This window comes from Gopherus evgoodei, unplaced genomic scaffold (genome assembly GCF_007399415.2).
Source record: "Gopherus evgoodei ecotype Sinaloan lineage unplaced genomic scaffold, rGopEvg1_v1.p scaffold_37_arrow_ctg1, whole genome shotgun sequence".
In the NCBI taxonomy this organism is placed as follows: domain Eukaryota; kingdom Metazoa; phylum Chordata; order Testudines; family Testudinidae; genus Gopherus; species Gopherus evgoodei.
The window spans coordinates 3025786-3043755 of NW_022060049.1; the positions used below are offsets into that span (position 1 = coordinate 3025786).

Genomic DNA, 17970 nt, shown 5'->3' on the forward strand with positions numbered 1-17970 from the left:
TTCTTGCAGAATCCCTGAAACCACTTTCCGAACGGGGGATGCCAGACCCAGCTTCCTTCTAGTTGATCCCCTCTCAGCACGGAGGGTAAATCCAGATCCAGGCTTTTGGGCTGGCCCACAGGAAGTTGGGGCTGTTGGCAATGTTTTTAACTGGATCGAGCTCTGGATTTGGGGCCTTTGAGACCTGGGCTCTTTTCTGCAGCCCATCTCTAGTTGCAACCCATATTATCACGACTCTTTGTCTCTGCCTCATTGTGTGACTACTCAGCACAGAGCTTTGGAAGGACCAGGGAAATGCAGTGCCCCCAGCTGAGACCTGTCCTTGCAAGCGCCCTCTCTGCTGGTGACTTCTGGCTGCTGATCCCTATCTGTAAGACATGGGCGTAGTTTGGGAAGGGCATGGGGGGCGTGGCCCCCCCAAACTGCAAGCCTCTGGCAGGTGCAGAATTTGGCCCCCACGTGCAGTCCCATTGGCCTGGCTGGAACTGCCCTCCCAAATATAGAAGTCAAGCTATGCCTATGTTGTAAAAGCTAGGACGGCACAGTGGTTAGGAACTAGGGGGACCTGTGTTCAATTCCCTGCTCTGCCACAGACTCTCTGGATGACTTTGGGTAAGTTGCTTAGTCACTCTGTGCCTCAGTTTCCTTGTCTGTACAGTGGGGATGATAGCCCTGCCCCGCCTCACAGTGGTGGTGTTAGGATAAGTGCATTAAAGTGCATGAGGTGCTCAGATACTACAGTGCTGGGGCCATAGAATAAGCAATATACCCATCCCATGTCCCCAATCCTGTGTAGCAGAGCTAGTAGCTGGCGGCTGTTTGTTCACCTCGGAAGCCTCTACAGGTGGCTGGACACATCTCCTTCCCCATGAAGAGCCTTTGGCTTCGTGAGAAAGGGAGGTGGGGGGCCACAGTGAGGCTGTCACTGCTGCAGTGGATGGGGCAGAGCATTCACTGGATTGCCCTGATAGAGGGCGGGGTGGACATGTCATCACGCAGATGGTGGGGTTTGAAGGTCCTTGGCTCTGGGCTGTGGAGAGCGATCAGAATCCAGAGGGGCAGGGAGAAGAATCATAGAATTGTAGAATATTAGGATTGGAAGGACCTCAGGAAGTCATCTAGTCCAACCCCCTGCTCAAAGCCAGACCAACCGCAACTAAATCATCCCAGACGAGGCTTTATCAAGCCAGGCCTTAAAAACTTCTAAGGATGGAAATTCCATCACCTCCCTAGGGAACCCATTCCAGTGCTTCACCACCCACCTACTGAAATAGTGTTTCCTAATATCCAACCTAGACCTCCCCCACTGCAATTTGAGACCATTGCTCCTTGTTCTGTCATCTGCCACCACTGAGAACAGCCGAGTTCCATCCTCCTTGGAACACCGCTTCAGGTAGCTGAAGGCTGCTATCAAATCCCCCTTCACTCTTCTCTTCTGCAGACTAAATAACCCCAGTTCCTTCAGCCTAAGTCATGTACTCCAGCCCCCTAATCATTTTCATTGCCCTCCGCTGAACTCTCTCCAATTTGTCCACATCCCTTCTGTAGTGGGGGACCAAAACTGGACACAGTACTCCAGGTGTGGCCTCACCGGTGCTGAATAGAGGGGAATAATCCCTTCCCTCAGTCTGCTGGCAATGCCCCTACTTATACAGCCGAATATGCCATTGGCCTTCTTGGCAGCAAGGGCACATTTCTGACTCATATCCACTTCTCATCCACTGTAACCCCCAAGTCCTTTTCTGCAGAGCTGCTTCTTAGTCAGTCGTTCCCCAGCCTGTAGCGGTGCATGGGATTCTTCCTTCCTAAGTGCAGAACTCTGCACTTGTCCTTGTTGAACCTCGTCAGATTTCTTTTGGGCCAATCCTCCAATTTCTCTAGGTCACTCTGTATCCTATCCCTATCCTCCAGCGTATCTACCTCTCTCTCCCAGCTTAGTGTCATCTGCGAACTTGCTGAGGGTGCAATTCATCCCATCATCCAGATCATTAATAAAGATGTTGAACAAAACCGGCCCCAGGACCGACCCCTGGAGCACTCTGCTTGATACCGGCTGCCAACTAGACATTGAGCCATTGATCACTACCTGCTGAGTCCAACAATCAAGCCAGTTTTCTGTCCACTTTATAGTCCATTCATCCAATCCGTACTTCTTTAACTTGCTGGCAAGAATACTGTGGGAGACCGTATCAAAAGCTTTGCTAAAGTCAAGATATATCACATCCACCACTTTCCCCATATCCACAGAGCCAGTTATCTCATCATAGAAGGTAAGGAGGTTGATCAGGCATGATCAACCCTTGGTGAATCCATGTTGACTGTTCCTGATCACCTTCCTCTCCTCCATGTGCTTCAAAATGGATTCCTTGAGGACTTGCTCCATGATTTTGCCAGGGATTGAAGTGAAGCTGTAGTTCCCCTTTCTTCCCTTTTTTAAATATGGGCACTATATTTGCCTTTTTCCAATCATCCGGGACCTCCCCCGATCGCCAGGAATATTCAGAGATAATGGCCAATGGCTCTGCAATCACATCAGCCAGCTCCCTCAGCACCCCTGGATGCATTAGATCTGGACCCAGGGACTTGTGCATGTCCAGCTTTTCTAAATACAGCTCTACTTGATATAACGCTGTCCTTGGGAGCCAAAAAAATCTTACCACGTTATAGGTGAAACCGCATTATATCGAACTTGCTTTGATCCGCCAGAGCACACAGCCCCTCCCCCCTTCCCCCCCACCACCCCCGGAGCACTGCTTTACAGCATTATATCTGAATTGGTGTTATATCGGGTTGCATTATATTGGGGTAGAGGTGTAGTCCTTAACCTGTTCTTTCACCACTGAGGGCTGCTCACCTCCTTCCCATACCGTGTTGCCCAGTGCAGCAGTCTGGGGACTCATCTCGTCTGTGAAAACCGAGGCAAAAAAAAGCATTGAGTACTTCAGCTTTCTCCACATCATCTGTCACTAGGTTGCCTCCCCTATTCATTAAGGGTCCCACGCTTTCCCTGACCACCTTCTTCTTGCTAACACCCCTGTAGAAATCCTTCTTGTTACCCTTCACATCCCTTGCTCACTGCAACTCCAGTTGTGCCTTGGCCTTCCTGATTACACCCCTGCATGCTCGAGCAATATTTTTATATTTCTCTCTAGTCATCTGTCCAAATTTCCACTTCTTGAAAGCTTCCTGTTTGAGTTTAAGCTCACCAACGATTTCACTGTTAAGCCAAGCTGGTTGAACACAGTGTATATTAGCTCCTGGGACTCTCGTACTAGTGTCTTTGTGGCAGACCACAGCCCCCTACGCATGGTAACGTGGAGTTGAGGAACAGCCTATGACTAAGGCTTCCAAGTCACTGATTTCCAGGGGAGCTGATAGAGATCAGAGGTTTGCTTCTGAGTCAGCCAGCCAGCACCTTCAACAATACCCAGAACAAGCCCAGATGGGGAGCTGGGCTCAGCAGAGACTCTAGCAGCTGCTCTGTCACGCACAGATCTTGGTAGGCTGGAGTCTGACAGTGCCCAGTATGATGGGTCCCCAATGGCAGGGTTTGGCAGCGCCCAACATGACCAGGCCCCAGTCTCAGGCAGGGACCCCAGTCTTGCTTGGGATCCATGCAGTGCCCAGCACAGTGGGACCCTGGCGCTGGTTGAGACCTCTAGATGCTACCATAATTCAAACAATTCTGATGTCTCCTGTCCCCTAGTCTGATGCCTCACCTGCTGGGCCATGCTCGCTGTGTGTCTGGGTTCTCTGATTCTATGTTAACCTGTGCTGGACTGCTCTGCTGCCATGAGGCTAAAGGCTTTTGGGATTCACTGCTTGGGGGAGCCTGTCTGTCACAGTGTCACCCGGTGTGATGCTTTGTACACTGAATTGTCAATTTCCCAGATGACAGAGGTCACCAGACTGCATTGGCCAGATCCTCAGCTGGTGTAAATTTCTGTAGCCCCATTGACTCCAGTATAGCAATGCTGATTTAAACCAGGTGGGGATATGGTCCACTGACTCCCACAGAGCCCAGCCCATTTACACCAGCTGGGGATCTGGCTGTACATATTGAATCATAAAGGCAGCATGTGTCACTGCTGGGGATCTGAGTCAAAGCACTTTGGAAAGAGGAATGAATTCAGCCCCATAACCCCACCCTGGGAGATGGGGCAGCGTTATTAACCCCTGAACAAACAGGGGAACTGAGGCACAGAGAGAGCATGTGACTTGCCCAAGGTTGTGCAGAGCCAAGAAATTCTCAGTCGAATTTCTCAGCCACAAGATTGGCTCTGTGGTAGTAAGCAGCCATCCTCCTATGTCCCATGCTGGGGAGCTGTGTCTGCCCTATGCTGTGTGGGGCTCTCTGCTCTTCCCACTCCCCAGAGCTCCCTATGTCCCATACCGGGAGGGGCTGTCTCTGCTCCCCTTCCCCACAAGCTCCCTCTGCCCCACACTGGGAAGAGGTAGTCTCCATAAATGTAACCCAGTGAGCCCTCTGCTGTCTGAGGGAGCTGTCTGTACACCCTTTTGTCTCTGGGGGATTGGACGGCCAGATCCCCCAGTGTATTTCTGAGCTCCATTGTGCCCTGCCCATCCCCGTCCAGGCCAGATAGGCAGGGCTGGCGAGGGCACATGTGCCAGCCCTGTCACTTCTGTTCCTCACCTCCGGTTTCCTGTGCCTCCAGATCCGGCTGATGAAGGGCCAGAAGCCCTTTGAGGACTCCATGGGCTTTGATGGCATCCACATTGTGAGCCACCTGGCGGTGGACGAGGACTCACTGCACTCCTCAGATGAGGAGCTGCTGACCAACCCCATGGTGGTGGGTGCGCTGCAGGATGTGTTGTACCCGCTCTCACCCTGCAGTGCCCGCTTCCTGCGGGGCATGAAGAGCTCTGGCAAGGAGAGCGATGGCTCCACAGACAGTGAGCCCGAGGACCCCACCTCCACCGCGGAGGCCGACAGCGAGATGGAGCCGCAGATCATCTTCGGAGAGACCCTCAGCAAGTGAGAGGAGATGCCGATGCCAGGGGGACCCCCCATCCACCAAACAGGCACTGAGTGCACAGCCCGGAGAGAAGAGACTCCTCTCCTTGGCGCTCTTGGTGATCCCTGTTGAAGGAATTTCCAATAAAGCGCTGCCTGCGGTGCTCCCACCTTGGCTAGCAGCATCGTTCTTGGCAGCAGTGCCCATCTAGTATCATTTCTGTGGAAGAGCCAGCCAGGCCGACCACCACAGCCCTTCATCCAAAGAGCTTTGCTTGCAGTCAGCAAGCCAGCTCCTCAGCTGTTGCAAATCCCCAGGTCAGGGAGATCATAGACCCAACACGATGGCTGGGCTCAGAGAGCATTGCACGTCTGCTGCCATGCAGGGACGGCTCTCCAGCCAGCCTGTGTTATACAGAGCCTCTACTTTGATTGTTATCTGCACTGCCTTTCTCCTGCTCTGTCATCACCAGTAGTTACACTCCGACTCCATTGACTCCTCATTCGCCCCACCCCGCCCCAATGCCTCCTTCTTGTGTTGCCCTCCCCCAAAAGTTTGCACACTTGAGAACTCAGCTCAGTGTCATCATGAGCAGAGGTGGAAGCAGCTAGGCCACTGGATATCCGGGCCCAATGACCATCCACCGAGTCTGAGCACCTGTGGGCAACTGGCCAACAAACCATTCCCTCCCCTCCACACTCAGAGGGCGGGAAGTTGAGTCCTTCTTCCTTTTATTTAAATATGTGTCCCCGATGATCCCGAGAGCATCTGTTCGGAGAGGGGAGAATTGGAGGCCTTCATATCCCTATTCCCAAGGGAGCTCTCCCCAGGATGGGAAGGGCCCGGTGCGGGGGATTGTGGATCGAGGAGCCTGCTTGGTTACATGAGAGATTATATTTTATTTTTGTTCTCCAGATGTTATTTATTTAAACTGTTACGATGCCAACTGGGCTCCCCTCGGGGAGCTCCACACTAAGCTTTAAGTTCTAGGAAATTATACTGACGTGTCCTAAGGGAATCTGTGGGAGCAGCGTTCTGCCCTGCTGCCTTCCTGTCCTCCATCCGTAATGGAGCTGCACCAGTCTCCTGCACCATTACGTTCTCCAGAAGGTGTTGTAACTGTTGCCTTTCTCTTCTGCTCCATATGGCAAACTGTAGGGTTTCCAACCTCCCTGTCTGGAGAGGGCTATGTGGAAACAAATCCCCTAGGAGAACCTTTCTTACTCTACCCAGAAAGCCACCAGAAACCTTGTGTCCTGGCCAAGATCTGTCTGGTGCACAGCAAAGGTGCCTGGTAAACAGGAGCAGTTTGGGGAGGAGCATAGAGAAAAGTCCCCAGCTGGGAATCATCTGGAGGACATTTGTTTCTATGCATGATGGGGCTTGACCTCCTTCAGCCAGCCTGGCCTGTGTTCCTCTGAACTGGCTCTCCCAGCTCTGCAACTGGCACAATGTTTCCATAGCACTGTGAGATGTCCGCAGTCTGCCAGAGCTGTAGGAGATTTGGAACGAAGGATGAAGGGCATGCACAGCTCAGCAAGCCCTAGTCAGATGACGGAAATGCCCACTCCTTGGAGTAGCCCTTAGTGGAGAGCTCAGCTCCTAATCGAAACCCAAGCTACTTATCTCCAAATGGGCCACCCTGGGCCAGAATTGCTGAACCATTCACCACTTCGAAGCCTGCCCTGGTGATCAGGCGGCAGGTGAAGCAGCTTCCTTGGGATGGAGCCAGTCTGCAAACGTGATCCCTGTTGAAGGAATTTTCCAATAAAGCGCTGCCTGCAGTGCTCCCACCTTGGCTAGCAGCATCGTTCTTGGCAGCAGTGCCCATCTAGTATCATTTCTGTGGAAGAGCCAGCCAGGCCGACCACCACAGCCCTTCACCCAAAGAGCTTTGCTTGCAGTCAGCAAGCCAGCTCCTCAGCTGGTGCAAATCCCCAGAGCTCTGCTGCAGTAAATGGCACTACAATGACCTACACCAGCACAGGAGCTAGTCTCTTTTGTCTACAGCTCTGACTCCTAATTTCCACTACAAAACAGTCCAGATTGCACTTCCATTTGTTTGTGACAGAGTCCGAGTATTGCATCACTTCCTGCTTTGGGGCTTTACATCACTTCCTGGTGGTGGTGAGATGCCATGGAGCTGCAAGCACCTGAAGCTGTAGTGTTGGTTCATTTCCACCCCCTCTGTGCAGCAGCAACACAGCTCCATTCTAGCACCCCTTCGGGGAGCACAGATGGAAAATGAAAGGCGAGATCTCCAGGACTGGCTGCTCCCAGCAGGGATGGAAGATCTCACGTGGGTGGGATGAAGGCTGAATTTCCCAGGCACCTGGATGGCAAACGAAGGCAGTGGGGCTCAGGACCAGAGTTCACGTAGTGCTGAGACAAGGCGAGAGGGCCCTTTTGGGGCCATTGTCATGTCTCTGGGAGAGACTGATGCTGCTAGGCACCAATGGCTGCTTTAAAACCTTGAGCGCATGGGATGCTTTTTGCCTGTTGGCTGTTCTGTTTATGAAGAGCACCGGCCATCTAGAGCGACCTGTGCACAGACCTGCTCAGGCAGAGAGAAGAACGATGCAGGGGGTGTAGAGCTGGCTGGATCCATCAGTCCCTGCAGAGATTATCTGGCTTGCTCTCTTATGAACTTGAGTTTTATTTCCTCTAGCCCTTTCTTTCTTTCCATCCTGCCCCTGCTTTACACCCTCCTTGTATTTCCCTTCTTCTCTCTGAATTCAGTAAAATTGGACATCCAGCAGCTGAGGAAAACCCATTCCCATGGATGGCTTTGCCTGATTTCCTCTCCGGCCGATTGCAACCGTCACTTTCAATGGACTACACCTCCAGCCCTCCCCCGCCAACAGGTATTTCCAGAGCTTTCCCCTTCCCTGCTGGTGTATTAAGTTCACTGGGTCTGTTTCCAAAGGAGGGATGCCTTGGACCTCCCAGCTTGGCAGAACCTTCCCCCATATCCTAAACCTTCCCCTTCTGAAATGGAAAACAACAGCCCCAGTGGACCTGAATGCTTGGATTGAGCCCCTCACCGTTCCACCACGTCACTGAACTGGAGTATTGTGTATACTTATATAAATATGCCTGGGAGAGGCTTTGGTTGGGTATTTATAATCTGTATATTTTAATATATATATATTATATATATATGTGCTCACTGTATTGCCAAATCCTTGTGATACCCCTTTCCTCCCAGAGAACAGCAGCATTCCACACGAGCTGAGGGTGATTCACATGCAGGCCTTTCTCTGCCATCGCCTTTAGCTCCCGATGCCATTTTCCTGTGCTGGGGGCCTTGATTGCAACAGAAAATGGCTGAGGAATCCATTTGCTGGTTATGGAGCTGGTCATGCGCACCGCCTTGTTGTTTTATTTATTCTGTATAGCGCCAGCCGAGGACTAGCAGCTTCACAGAGCGGCCTGAAGGCACGAGTCCTTCTGGAATAAGGGATTGATTTGGAGCTCCTTCCGCCATTGATTTCAGTGGAGTTGCTTCAGATTAACGCTGGGATAACAGATCATAGGGCCAAGTCCTTCCTGTTCTCAGTGTTTACCTGGGCCTTACCCAGTCAAGTGGCTGAGATCTTTGCCTAAGGAAAGGCTTTGACATTTGGCTCCTGTTAAAGGACTCTGCAGTACTGTTCCTAAGTACTGCAGCTGGGAGCAGTGCTGGGGCCGCCGCTGGAGGACACCATGCTACATCTACTACTAAGAGCAGTGTGTCTGCACCAGATCCATAGCTAGTGCAAAACAGCATAACCCCATTGACCACAGTGCACATACGCTGATTTACACCAGCCAGGGATTTAGCCCGTTGGCTCCAGCAGAGTGACACTAATTTCCCCCAGCTGGAGATCTGGCCCTCAGTACTTAGGCAAAACATGACTTTGAAATCAGTGGGAGCTTTCTGGAGTACGTCCTGAGTAAACTGAGTAAATCCTTCCCGGCCTCTGGCTTTGGCTCTTTGACTTCGCTGGGAATTTTGCTTTAGTCAGGATCAGGCCCTTATTTTCACACCCTTTCTGAGACAACGATCCCCTCAGGCAGGTTTATCACGTTCCAGCAGAGACTTCACATGTCGCACCTTGCGATTGGGCGTGACCCTGCTGTAGGGAGCAGACACTAGCCCTGCTGGGCTGGAATCCTGTCCCTACATGGACCCACACAGTGGTTTCGGTGGGATCACGCTGGAGTCAGTAATGGCAGAATCTGGGGTGCAGGACGAGTGGGCCCCAGATGCTCCCTTTCTTCCTGCATGCCCACGTCCACAGCTGCACACTGAGCAGCAAGGTGTTCGGGACCTGCCACCTGGCCACCCCCACCCCCCATAAGGAATCAGCTCTCAGGGAGACCCAGACCCTCCCTAGGACAGCATCCCAACCACAGAGGTGCTGGGCCATGAGGAAGCGGGGGACAGGTAACATCATTCCCCCTGGACACCACCCCAGGAGATGGCATGAGCTGACTGCCAGTTTAGCACTCCTTCTTCTTGCTCAGCTGGCAGGGGAGGGGCTCTTCGATAGGGCGCTGCCTGCAGCCCACAGGAGGTCCCTGGTTCAAGTCAGCATTGCAGCAACCTGCATGAACAGAGTGCCAGATTCCGCCATTGCAATGCCACTGAAGTGGGTCGGACTGCGTGGGTGTAACCACAGGCTGGACTCCAGCCTAGCAGAGTCTGCTGCCTACAGCAGGCCACTGGGTTACTCCTTGACAGCACTGCCCCCGGGCCTGGACCTGGAGAAGAACTGCAAGGCGTGGCTGGCCACCCCCATTGCTGTTGGTCAGATGGCGTGGGAGCATGGACTTACAAATGACAAAGCTGTGCAGTGTGGGTGCCTTGGTGGGAAAGCTCTGGGTGGCTTTCCATCCACCATAGACAGGACCAGTTCAGCTGCAGGTTCCTTCCCAGGCTCTCCGTGCAAGCAGGCCAGCGAGGTCTCAGGTAGCTCTTCTGCCTGGATTAGTGGTGCAAGTTCAAGACATCGGAGAAAGGGTTTTTTGAAGGCTCCCATTGCCTGCATGGGAGTTTGCCCGATTACGGATGTGTTGCTATCGCCTCCATGAGACGGACAGTGCCTGTAAATCCCACTTGCAGTGCTGGTTACTGTGGCACATGGAAGGGTTTGGATCATGACTAAAGCAAACTGACCTGAGTTTAGAAGGGAAAATCCACTGCCTCCCCCACTCCCTGCGGCTCTCATAGACTCATAGACTCATAGGTCAGAAGGGACCAATCTGATCATCTAGTCTGACCTCCTGCACAAGGCAAGCCACAGAACCCCACCCATCCAATTTTATAACAACCCCTAACCCAGGACAGAGTTATTGAAATCCTCAAAATTGGTTTGAAGACCTCAAGCTGCAGAGAAACCACCAGCAAGCGACCCGTGCCCCACGCTGCAGGGGAAGGCGAAAAACCTCCAGGGCCCCTGCCAATCCGCCCTGGAGGAAAATTCCTTCCCGACCCCAAATATGGCGATCAGCTAAACCCTGAGCATGTGGGCAAGAGTCACCAGCCAGCACCCAAGAAGGAATTCTCTGCAGTAACTCAGTTCCCATTCCATCCAACATCTCCCCGCAGACCATTGAGCAGATCTGTCTGGTGGTAATCAAAGATCAATTGCCCAAATTAACAATCCTATCATAGCATCCCCTCCATATACTTATCAAGCTTTGTCTTAAAGCCAGGAAAGTCTTTTGCCCCCACTACTTCCCTCGGAAGGCTGTTCCAGAACTTCTCTCCCCTAATGGTTAGAAACCTTCTTCTAATTTCAAGTCTAAACTTCCTAATATCCAGTTTATACCCATTCGTCCTCATGCCTACATTAGTACTAAACTTAAATAATTCCTCTCCCTCCCTAACGTTAACCCCCCTGATATATTTATATAGAGCAAGCATATCCCCCCGCAGCCTTCTTTTGGCCAGGCTAAACAAGCCAAGCTCTTTGAGTCTCCTTTCATAAGGCAGTTTTTCTATTCCTCGGATCATCCTTGTAGCCCGTCTCTGAACCTGTTCCAGTTTGAATTCTTCTTGAACATGGGACACCAGAACTGCACACAGTATTCCAGATGGGGTCTCACCAACGCCTTGTATAACGGTACTAACACTTCCTTATCCTTGCAGGAAATACCCCGCCTTATGCATCCCAAAATCGCATTTGCTTTTTTAACAGCCGTATCACATTGGCGACTCATAGTCATCCTGCTATCAACCAGTACCCCAAGGTCCTTCTCCTCCTCCGTCGCTTCCAACTGATGCGCCCCCAACATATATCCAAAATTCTTATTATTAATTCCTAAATGCATAACCTTGCACTTTTCACTATTGTATTTCATCCTATTTCTATTACTCCAGTTTACAAGGTGGTTCAGATCTTCCTGAATAGTATCCCTGTCCTTCTCCGTGTTAGCAATACCCCCCAGCTTCGTGTCATCCGCAAACTTTATTAGCACATTCCCGCTCTTTGTGCCAAGGTCAGTAATAAAAAGGTTAAATAAGATCGGTCCCAAAACCGATCCTTGAGGGACTCCACTAGTGACCTCCTTCCAGCCTGACAATTCACCTTTCAATACGACCCTCTGGAGTCTCCCCTTTAACCAGTTATTTATCCAACTTACAACTTTCATATTCATTCCCATCTTTTCCAATTTGACTAACAGTTCCCCGTGCGGAACCGTGTCGAACGCCTTACTGAAATCTAGGTAAATTATATCTACCGCATTTCCTTTATCTAAGTAATCCGTCACCTTCTCAAAGAAGGAGATCAGATTGGTTTGACACGATCTACCTTTACTAAATCCGTGAACAGAACCTCTGGCGAGGTTCATTCTCGAGCTGCTCGTGTCGGGGGTTTGGTTTGGTTTGGTTTTTTCCTGTGTGATTTTTGAGTAGCAACTAAAACAAGGTGCCTAAAGTTGACCTGCTCTGTGATCTGTAGTAGGCTGCAGCCACATTGCTCTGAGAACACAGCACCCAGGACAGCAGGGCGCGCCTGCTTGGTGACACTCATGCATGCTCCTCCCCGCCCTGGCAATAGTATAAGTACAGCTCATCACGCCATGGGCAAACCTCAGCCAGACCTTTCCCCCTTCCCTCTAGCTGCCCCTAACCTGGCAGCTTTGGTCCCCTTGCTGCTTCTTCAACTGGCTGCCCACTGCAAGAATCCGTCTTCCTCTGACGTAGCTGAGACTGGCCAGTTGTAGACAGGCCTGGGTAGATCATTAGGTTGATCCACTCTGGCAAGCCCTGTGTGTAGCACAGCCAGGGCTGTGGGGCAGGCTGCAGGCAGCGCCAATGAGAATGCATAGGTAGGGAATGGGTGCTGAGTAGCTGTTGCGGACTTCACCTGAATTCTGTCCTTTAGGAAGGGGGAGGCATGGCCTAGCGGGTAGAGTCTGGGACTGGGAGCCCGGGGTCTCCTGTGTTCCAATCCCAGCTTTGACTCCAGATCGTGCAATGCAAGTCACTTCCTCCTCCTTTCTGCCTCAGTTTCCCCATCTAGTGTCAGGATGGTTAACTAGTTATGTTTGTGGAATGTGTGGGATGTGTTATGGTAGTTCCTAGGGGCCCTAACAGATCAGGGCTGCAGGGTGCTGCACAGACACACTTAGTAGGAGAGAGCCCATGCTCCAAAGAGCTTACAGTCTAGATAGACAAGATGGAGGGTGGGAGGGAAACTGAGACCCAGAGAAGGGAAGGAACTTGCCCAAGGTCACCCCATAGGGAAGTTCAGAGTGGGCTTTAAACTGCTACTACTTTATTGAGTCCGGGACTCGGAGAGAAACAGAGAAGGGGGAGCAAAGTTAGAGCCTGAAAGTTCAGCCTGGACTCCCCCAGATTTTGGGGCACTTGGAGCTAGGGCTTGCGTTCAAACCCACCTCTAGGAAACACATTTTGTGAAACCCCCGAAGTTGGGGAAGCCTCAACATTTAAAAGCAAAAATGTCAGAGCTTCTACAACTCAAGATCTCCTGCCTGTCCACCTTGTGCCATCAGCCTGCTCTTTAATAGAGGCTGTAAAGCTACTGTGCTGTTGGGGCATTAACAGCTCCCACACAGCCCCCTTCAGTTCTGCCCCACTTCTTAGCGGACAGTCCCGCAGAGGGCAGACCCAGAGAGAAAAGGTCCACAGAGTGACCAGGACCAGCCAGGATCTGTGTCCTAGGACTGAGCTGTCACATGGATTGACAAAGGTTCAATCTCCCCACCTGCCTGCCAGAGAAGAGGGACTAGCTAGAACCTCTCCATGCCCATCCCCATGCTGAGCAAGGAGCGGTGCTGATGGGTGCCGAATGGGAGACCCTGGAGGCCAGGAAGCAGAGAGCATAGAAGATTGAATGGAGGAGATCATAAGGAGTTACAAATTCCAAGGACAGAGGGGACCATTGTGATCATCTAGTCTGACCACCTGGATAACAGGCCAGAGACCTGCCCCCAATAATTCCTAGAGCAGAGCTTTGAGGAAAACATCCAGCGTTGCTTTAAAAATGATCTGTGATGGCGAATCCACCTTCCAACAGCTCCTCTGGGAAGCAGGGGAAACCTGCAGACAGGTGAGGTTAGACCAGAGGATGTTGGCCTGTACTAAGACACAGAGAGAGATAGTTCACCCACTATGGATCAGCAATCGCGGGACCGGTCCCAAGCTGGTGTGAATCAGCATCGCTCCATTGGAGTCAATGGGCCAGATCCCCAGCTGGTGTAAATCAGCATCGCTCCATTGGAGTCAATGGGCCAGATCCCCAGCTGGTGTAAATCAGCATCGCTCCATTGGAGTCAATGGGCCAGAACCCCAGCTGGTGTACATTGGCCTCCCACTGGAGTTGCAAAGTTCCACCCGCTGTGGAACTGGTCTCTCTAGAGAAGGTAACAGTGAAATGCGAGTGAGACTGAGGAGGGGACCTGGCAGGGCTTCCCACCAGTGGGCAGAGTCATTACCAACACCCCACCCACAGGGAATACAAAACACCCGGGTGCCTCCCTCACTGGCAATCAGTGTGCAAAGGCATGTCAGATTGGTGCCACCTCCTTGGCTTGGATGCTGTCTTCCTGCGAGGTGCGCATAGCTCAGCCATGGAGAAGCCCGTTTGGCTCCATATCCAAGAAACGCACTCAGGTTGCAGTGAATTTTGGTTCATTTTGATGGTACTGTAACTACCCCCGATGGTCTGACCGCTCCCAAACTCGTGTGTCTGGTGTATCCGTGTAGCGGTGACCCCTCCTCCTCTCTGACTGTAACCTTGGTCCTCTTCAGCCCACACCCATTTTTAAAAAACCTGACTTGTGCAAAAAACATCTGTACTTTCAAAAAAAGAGAGAAAAAATCAAAAACAATAAACTATTTACACTGTCTTACTAACTCTGTGCCTCTGGGCTCTGTAGGATGCTTCTGCTCCAGGATTGGCCGGGAAAGGCTAGCAGGTCAGCTCCTCATCCTGAGCGCATCTGGGAAACGTCAGCATGTTAAAAATATTCACAGATTGGCCAGAAAAGACCATTGTGATCACGTAGTCTGGCCGATATACCATAAACCACGTAGAACCTCGCCCAGTGTCTCCTGCAACCAGCCCATATCTTGTGGTTGAGCCAGAGCACATGCACACACAGAGAGGAAGGTATAGCCACTCCTGAGTTAGTCTTTCAAGTGATGGAGAATCCACTGCACCTCTTGGGAAATCGTCCCAGCAGTTCATTTCCTTCTCCATTAAAATGCACATCTTATTTCTAGCTAGCCTGAATGTACCTAGCTTCACCTTCCAGCCAGTGGATCTTTTCTGCCTTTGTACTCGGGGCTGGATTGTCACACTAACGGGAGAAGGCTGCTCTTAAGACTAGCAGCGAAAGGCATCATGCAGTCCAGTGGTTGGAATTTAAAGTCAGACAAATTTAGATTGAAAATGAGATGCAAATGTTGAATAGTGAGGGGTGACTGACCACCAGAAATGACCTGGGGGCAGGGTGGATTCTCCAGCATTTGAGCAGAAGTGTTTTTCAGTGAGCAAGCATGAGTTATGGGCTGTGTACTGGGAGCCGTGTGCGCGTTGCTCTGGCCTGGGTTATGCTGGAGGGCAGACACTGAGCATAGTGTCCCCTTCTAGTCTTAAACTCTGTGCAAGGGAGTGAGGGGAGAACTGATATGGGACCTAGAGGGCCAGATCTTTAGCTGGTGTAAATCAGCATCACTCCGCTGACTTTAATGGGGCAATTCTGATTTACATTAGCTCAGGATCCAGCCCAGAGCCTTTGCCACCTTGGTCACTGGTTCAGAGCCAGCCCAGCTCAGGGATTGAATATTGATGGTGGCTGTTTTGTGGGTCTGAGTCCCAGTGCTTGTAGGGCTGGTGTCCATCTCACACAGACCAGTCCTAGTTGGCAGCTGCAGGACCACAGAGCCGTGACTGAATACACCATAAAGAAAGGCTAATGGGGTAAGTGCCTCGTCATGGCCTTTCTGAAGGGCTGTCAGTCCACCCCCTTTCCCAGGCCCCGAATCCGCTTTGCCCACCCCTAAGAATAACTCACACCAAGGGGAGATTCACAGCACTCACATTCTAAGTGATTGCCCTCGCCCCCATGCTGAGCGGGCTCTCACCAAAATCAGGCTGTCACCGGGGTGACCCTGGCCAGATGTCCCTTTGCCCCTTGTCAGGGCTCCTGAATTTGGTCATAATAATTTCCAGGACTCCAGCTCCTCATCCTGTGGCTGCGAGCCACAATCTGGCCCTACTAGCCTTTTGCTTGAGCTCCCCATTAGCAGGGACCCTGCTAGCCCGAGCAGTGGACAGTGCATGCTGCTGCAGTTGGGGTCTGAACAGCAGGGCTGAGCAGATGTCTCTGCGGAAATAGTTTCCTTCTGGCTGAGCTGGGGGGATCTCAGCTGCTTTAGGCTGGAATATCTAGTGCAGCTGAGTTGCTCCCCGCTGTCAGTGGCCATACCTGCCAGGCTCCTACCCATAGGTGCCGACTTTTGCTCCCGCCAGTGGGTGCCCAACCCCCCTCTGCCCCCAGCCCCGCCCCAACTCCACCCTGTCCATGACGCCCCTCCCCTGCCCCCCATTCCAACCCCTTCCCCCAAAGTCCTGCCCCAACTCTGCCCCCACCTTGCCCCTATTCCGACTCCTTCCCCAAATCCCCATCCTGACCCCCACCTCTTCCCCAGAGTATGCCATGTTCATGGTCCTCCCCCTCCCTCCTAGAGCTTGCTAGGCCTGGCGGGAAGCACTGGGAGGTAGGGAAAGAAGTGGGGATGTGGCATGCTCAGGGGAGGGGGAGGAGGAGGAGGAGATGGGGCAAGGGGCTTGGCTGCCAGTGGGTGCAGAGCACCCACTAATTTTTCCCCATGGGTGCTCCAGGCCCAGAGCACCCACAGAGTTGGCACCAATGCTCCTACTAGGTCAGTTGCCCCAGTGTTTGAGAGCATGAGCCAGCCTTTAGCTAATGGTTAGGTAGAAATTTCCCCTGGGAGCAGATTATTCCATTAATGCCCACTAGGGTGCATCCTCTGCAACTGTCGGTGCTGGACACTGCTGTAGGTGGGATACCAGGGTAGATAAGCCCATCAGTCTAAGCCAGGCTGGCAGCCAATGGCAGACGGACTCGCTGCACGCACTAGATGTTTGTGACTTGCCGCTCATGGGAAGGATTTAGCAGAGCAAAGACATGCCCTGTACTGCCCGTTCAGTTCTTGCACCGAGCCATCCTGCCCAGCCCAGAGCGAGATCTGTGCAACCAACCTCCCAGCTGAGACAGGAAGTGGGCAGGGGAATCGGGGCTCCCGTGAGTCAGAGCAGAACCAGACGGCAAGGGAGTGAAACTGGCACATGGCTGACATGGTGGGGTGGATGTTCAGAGGTGCATGTTGCAGGAGCTGCTTGGGGGATTTAGAGCTGGACCTGGCAATGCCCCATGCGGTCAACTATCATCCAGGCAGGTGGTTTGGAGAAGCTGACTGCAGGTGGGGAATTCTGTCAAGATTTTAAAGCCATGGCTGCCTGCGTATAGGCCTTAAAGATCCCTCTGCAGTAGCATGGTGTATCCTGCCCAAAACCTCCTACCATGGCTGTGATTCAAGCTGGTAGCTCTACCCCAGAGGTGGCTGCATTCTAACAGTACTGGGTGTGCAAAAGTTGGGATAAAGGGGCTGCTCTTGCCTTCTTCCCTGCCCTCTCTGAATTTACGGGTCTGGAGGCATGGAAGAGGCAGCAATTCAGGCCTCTTACTGTTCTGTTTGCTGGTGCCCATTCAGCATTGCTCCCGTGCCCCCATCCGTATTAGCTATCCCCTTCCATTGCAGGGCTGGGCCCATCCAGCACTGCTCCCTTTCCCCCATCCGTATCAGCTATCCCCGTCCATTGCAGGGATGGGCCCATCCAGCGCTGCTCCCTTCCCCACATCCGTATCAGCCATCTCCGTCCATTGCAGGGCTGGGCCCATCCAGCGCTGCTCCCTTCCCCACATCCGTATCACCCATCCCCGTCCATTGCAGGGCTGGGCCCATCCAGCGCTGCTCCCTTCCCCCCCATCCGTATCAGCCATCCCCATCCATTGCAGGACTGGGCCCATCCAGCGCTGCTCCTTTCCCCCCATCCGTATCAGCCATCCCTGTCCATTGCAGGGCTGGGCCCATCCAACGCTGCTCCCTTCCCCCCCATCCGTATCAGCCATCCCCGTCCATTGCAGGGCTGGACCCATCCAGCGCTGCTCCCTCCCCCCCATCCGTATCAGCCATCCCCATCCATTGCAGGACTGGGCCCATCCAGCGCTGCTCCCTTCCCCCCATCCGTATCAGCCATCCCCATCCATTGCAGGACTGGGCCCATCCAGCGCTGCTCCCTTCCCCCCCATCCGTATCAGCCATCCCCGTCCATTGCAGGACTGGGCCCATCCAACGCTGCTCCCTTCCCCCCATCCGTATCAGCCATCCCCGTCCATTGCAGGGCTGGGCCCATCCAGCGCTGCTCCCTTCCCCCCATCCGTATCAGCC

At 52.6% G+C, this 17970-nt stretch overlaps 1 protein-coding gene across 9 annotated transcripts in view; it reads left to right on the top strand.

The window, feature by feature from the left end:
* The window catches only part of EVI5L (ecotropic viral integration site 5 like), a 97974-nt gene that overhangs the window by 76217 nt on the left and 3787 nt on the right, over nucleotides 1–17970 (top strand). For 7 of the 9 annotated variants that reach the window (XM_030545342.1, XM_030545341.1, XM_030545345.1 and 4 more), the window contains one exon: nucleotides 4677–9800. The exons of 1 other annotated variant lie outside the window; for it this stretch is intronic. In XM_030545342.1, the coding sequence (XP_030401202.1) occupies nucleotides 4677–5000 (324 nt within the window). In that variant the 3' untranslated portion in view covers nucleotides 5001–9800. Of the gene's footprint in view, nucleotides 1–268; nucleotides 1080–4676; nucleotides 9801–17970 lie in introns of those variants that run through there. One more of the 9 variants, XM_030545350.1, reaches the window with a different exon arrangement.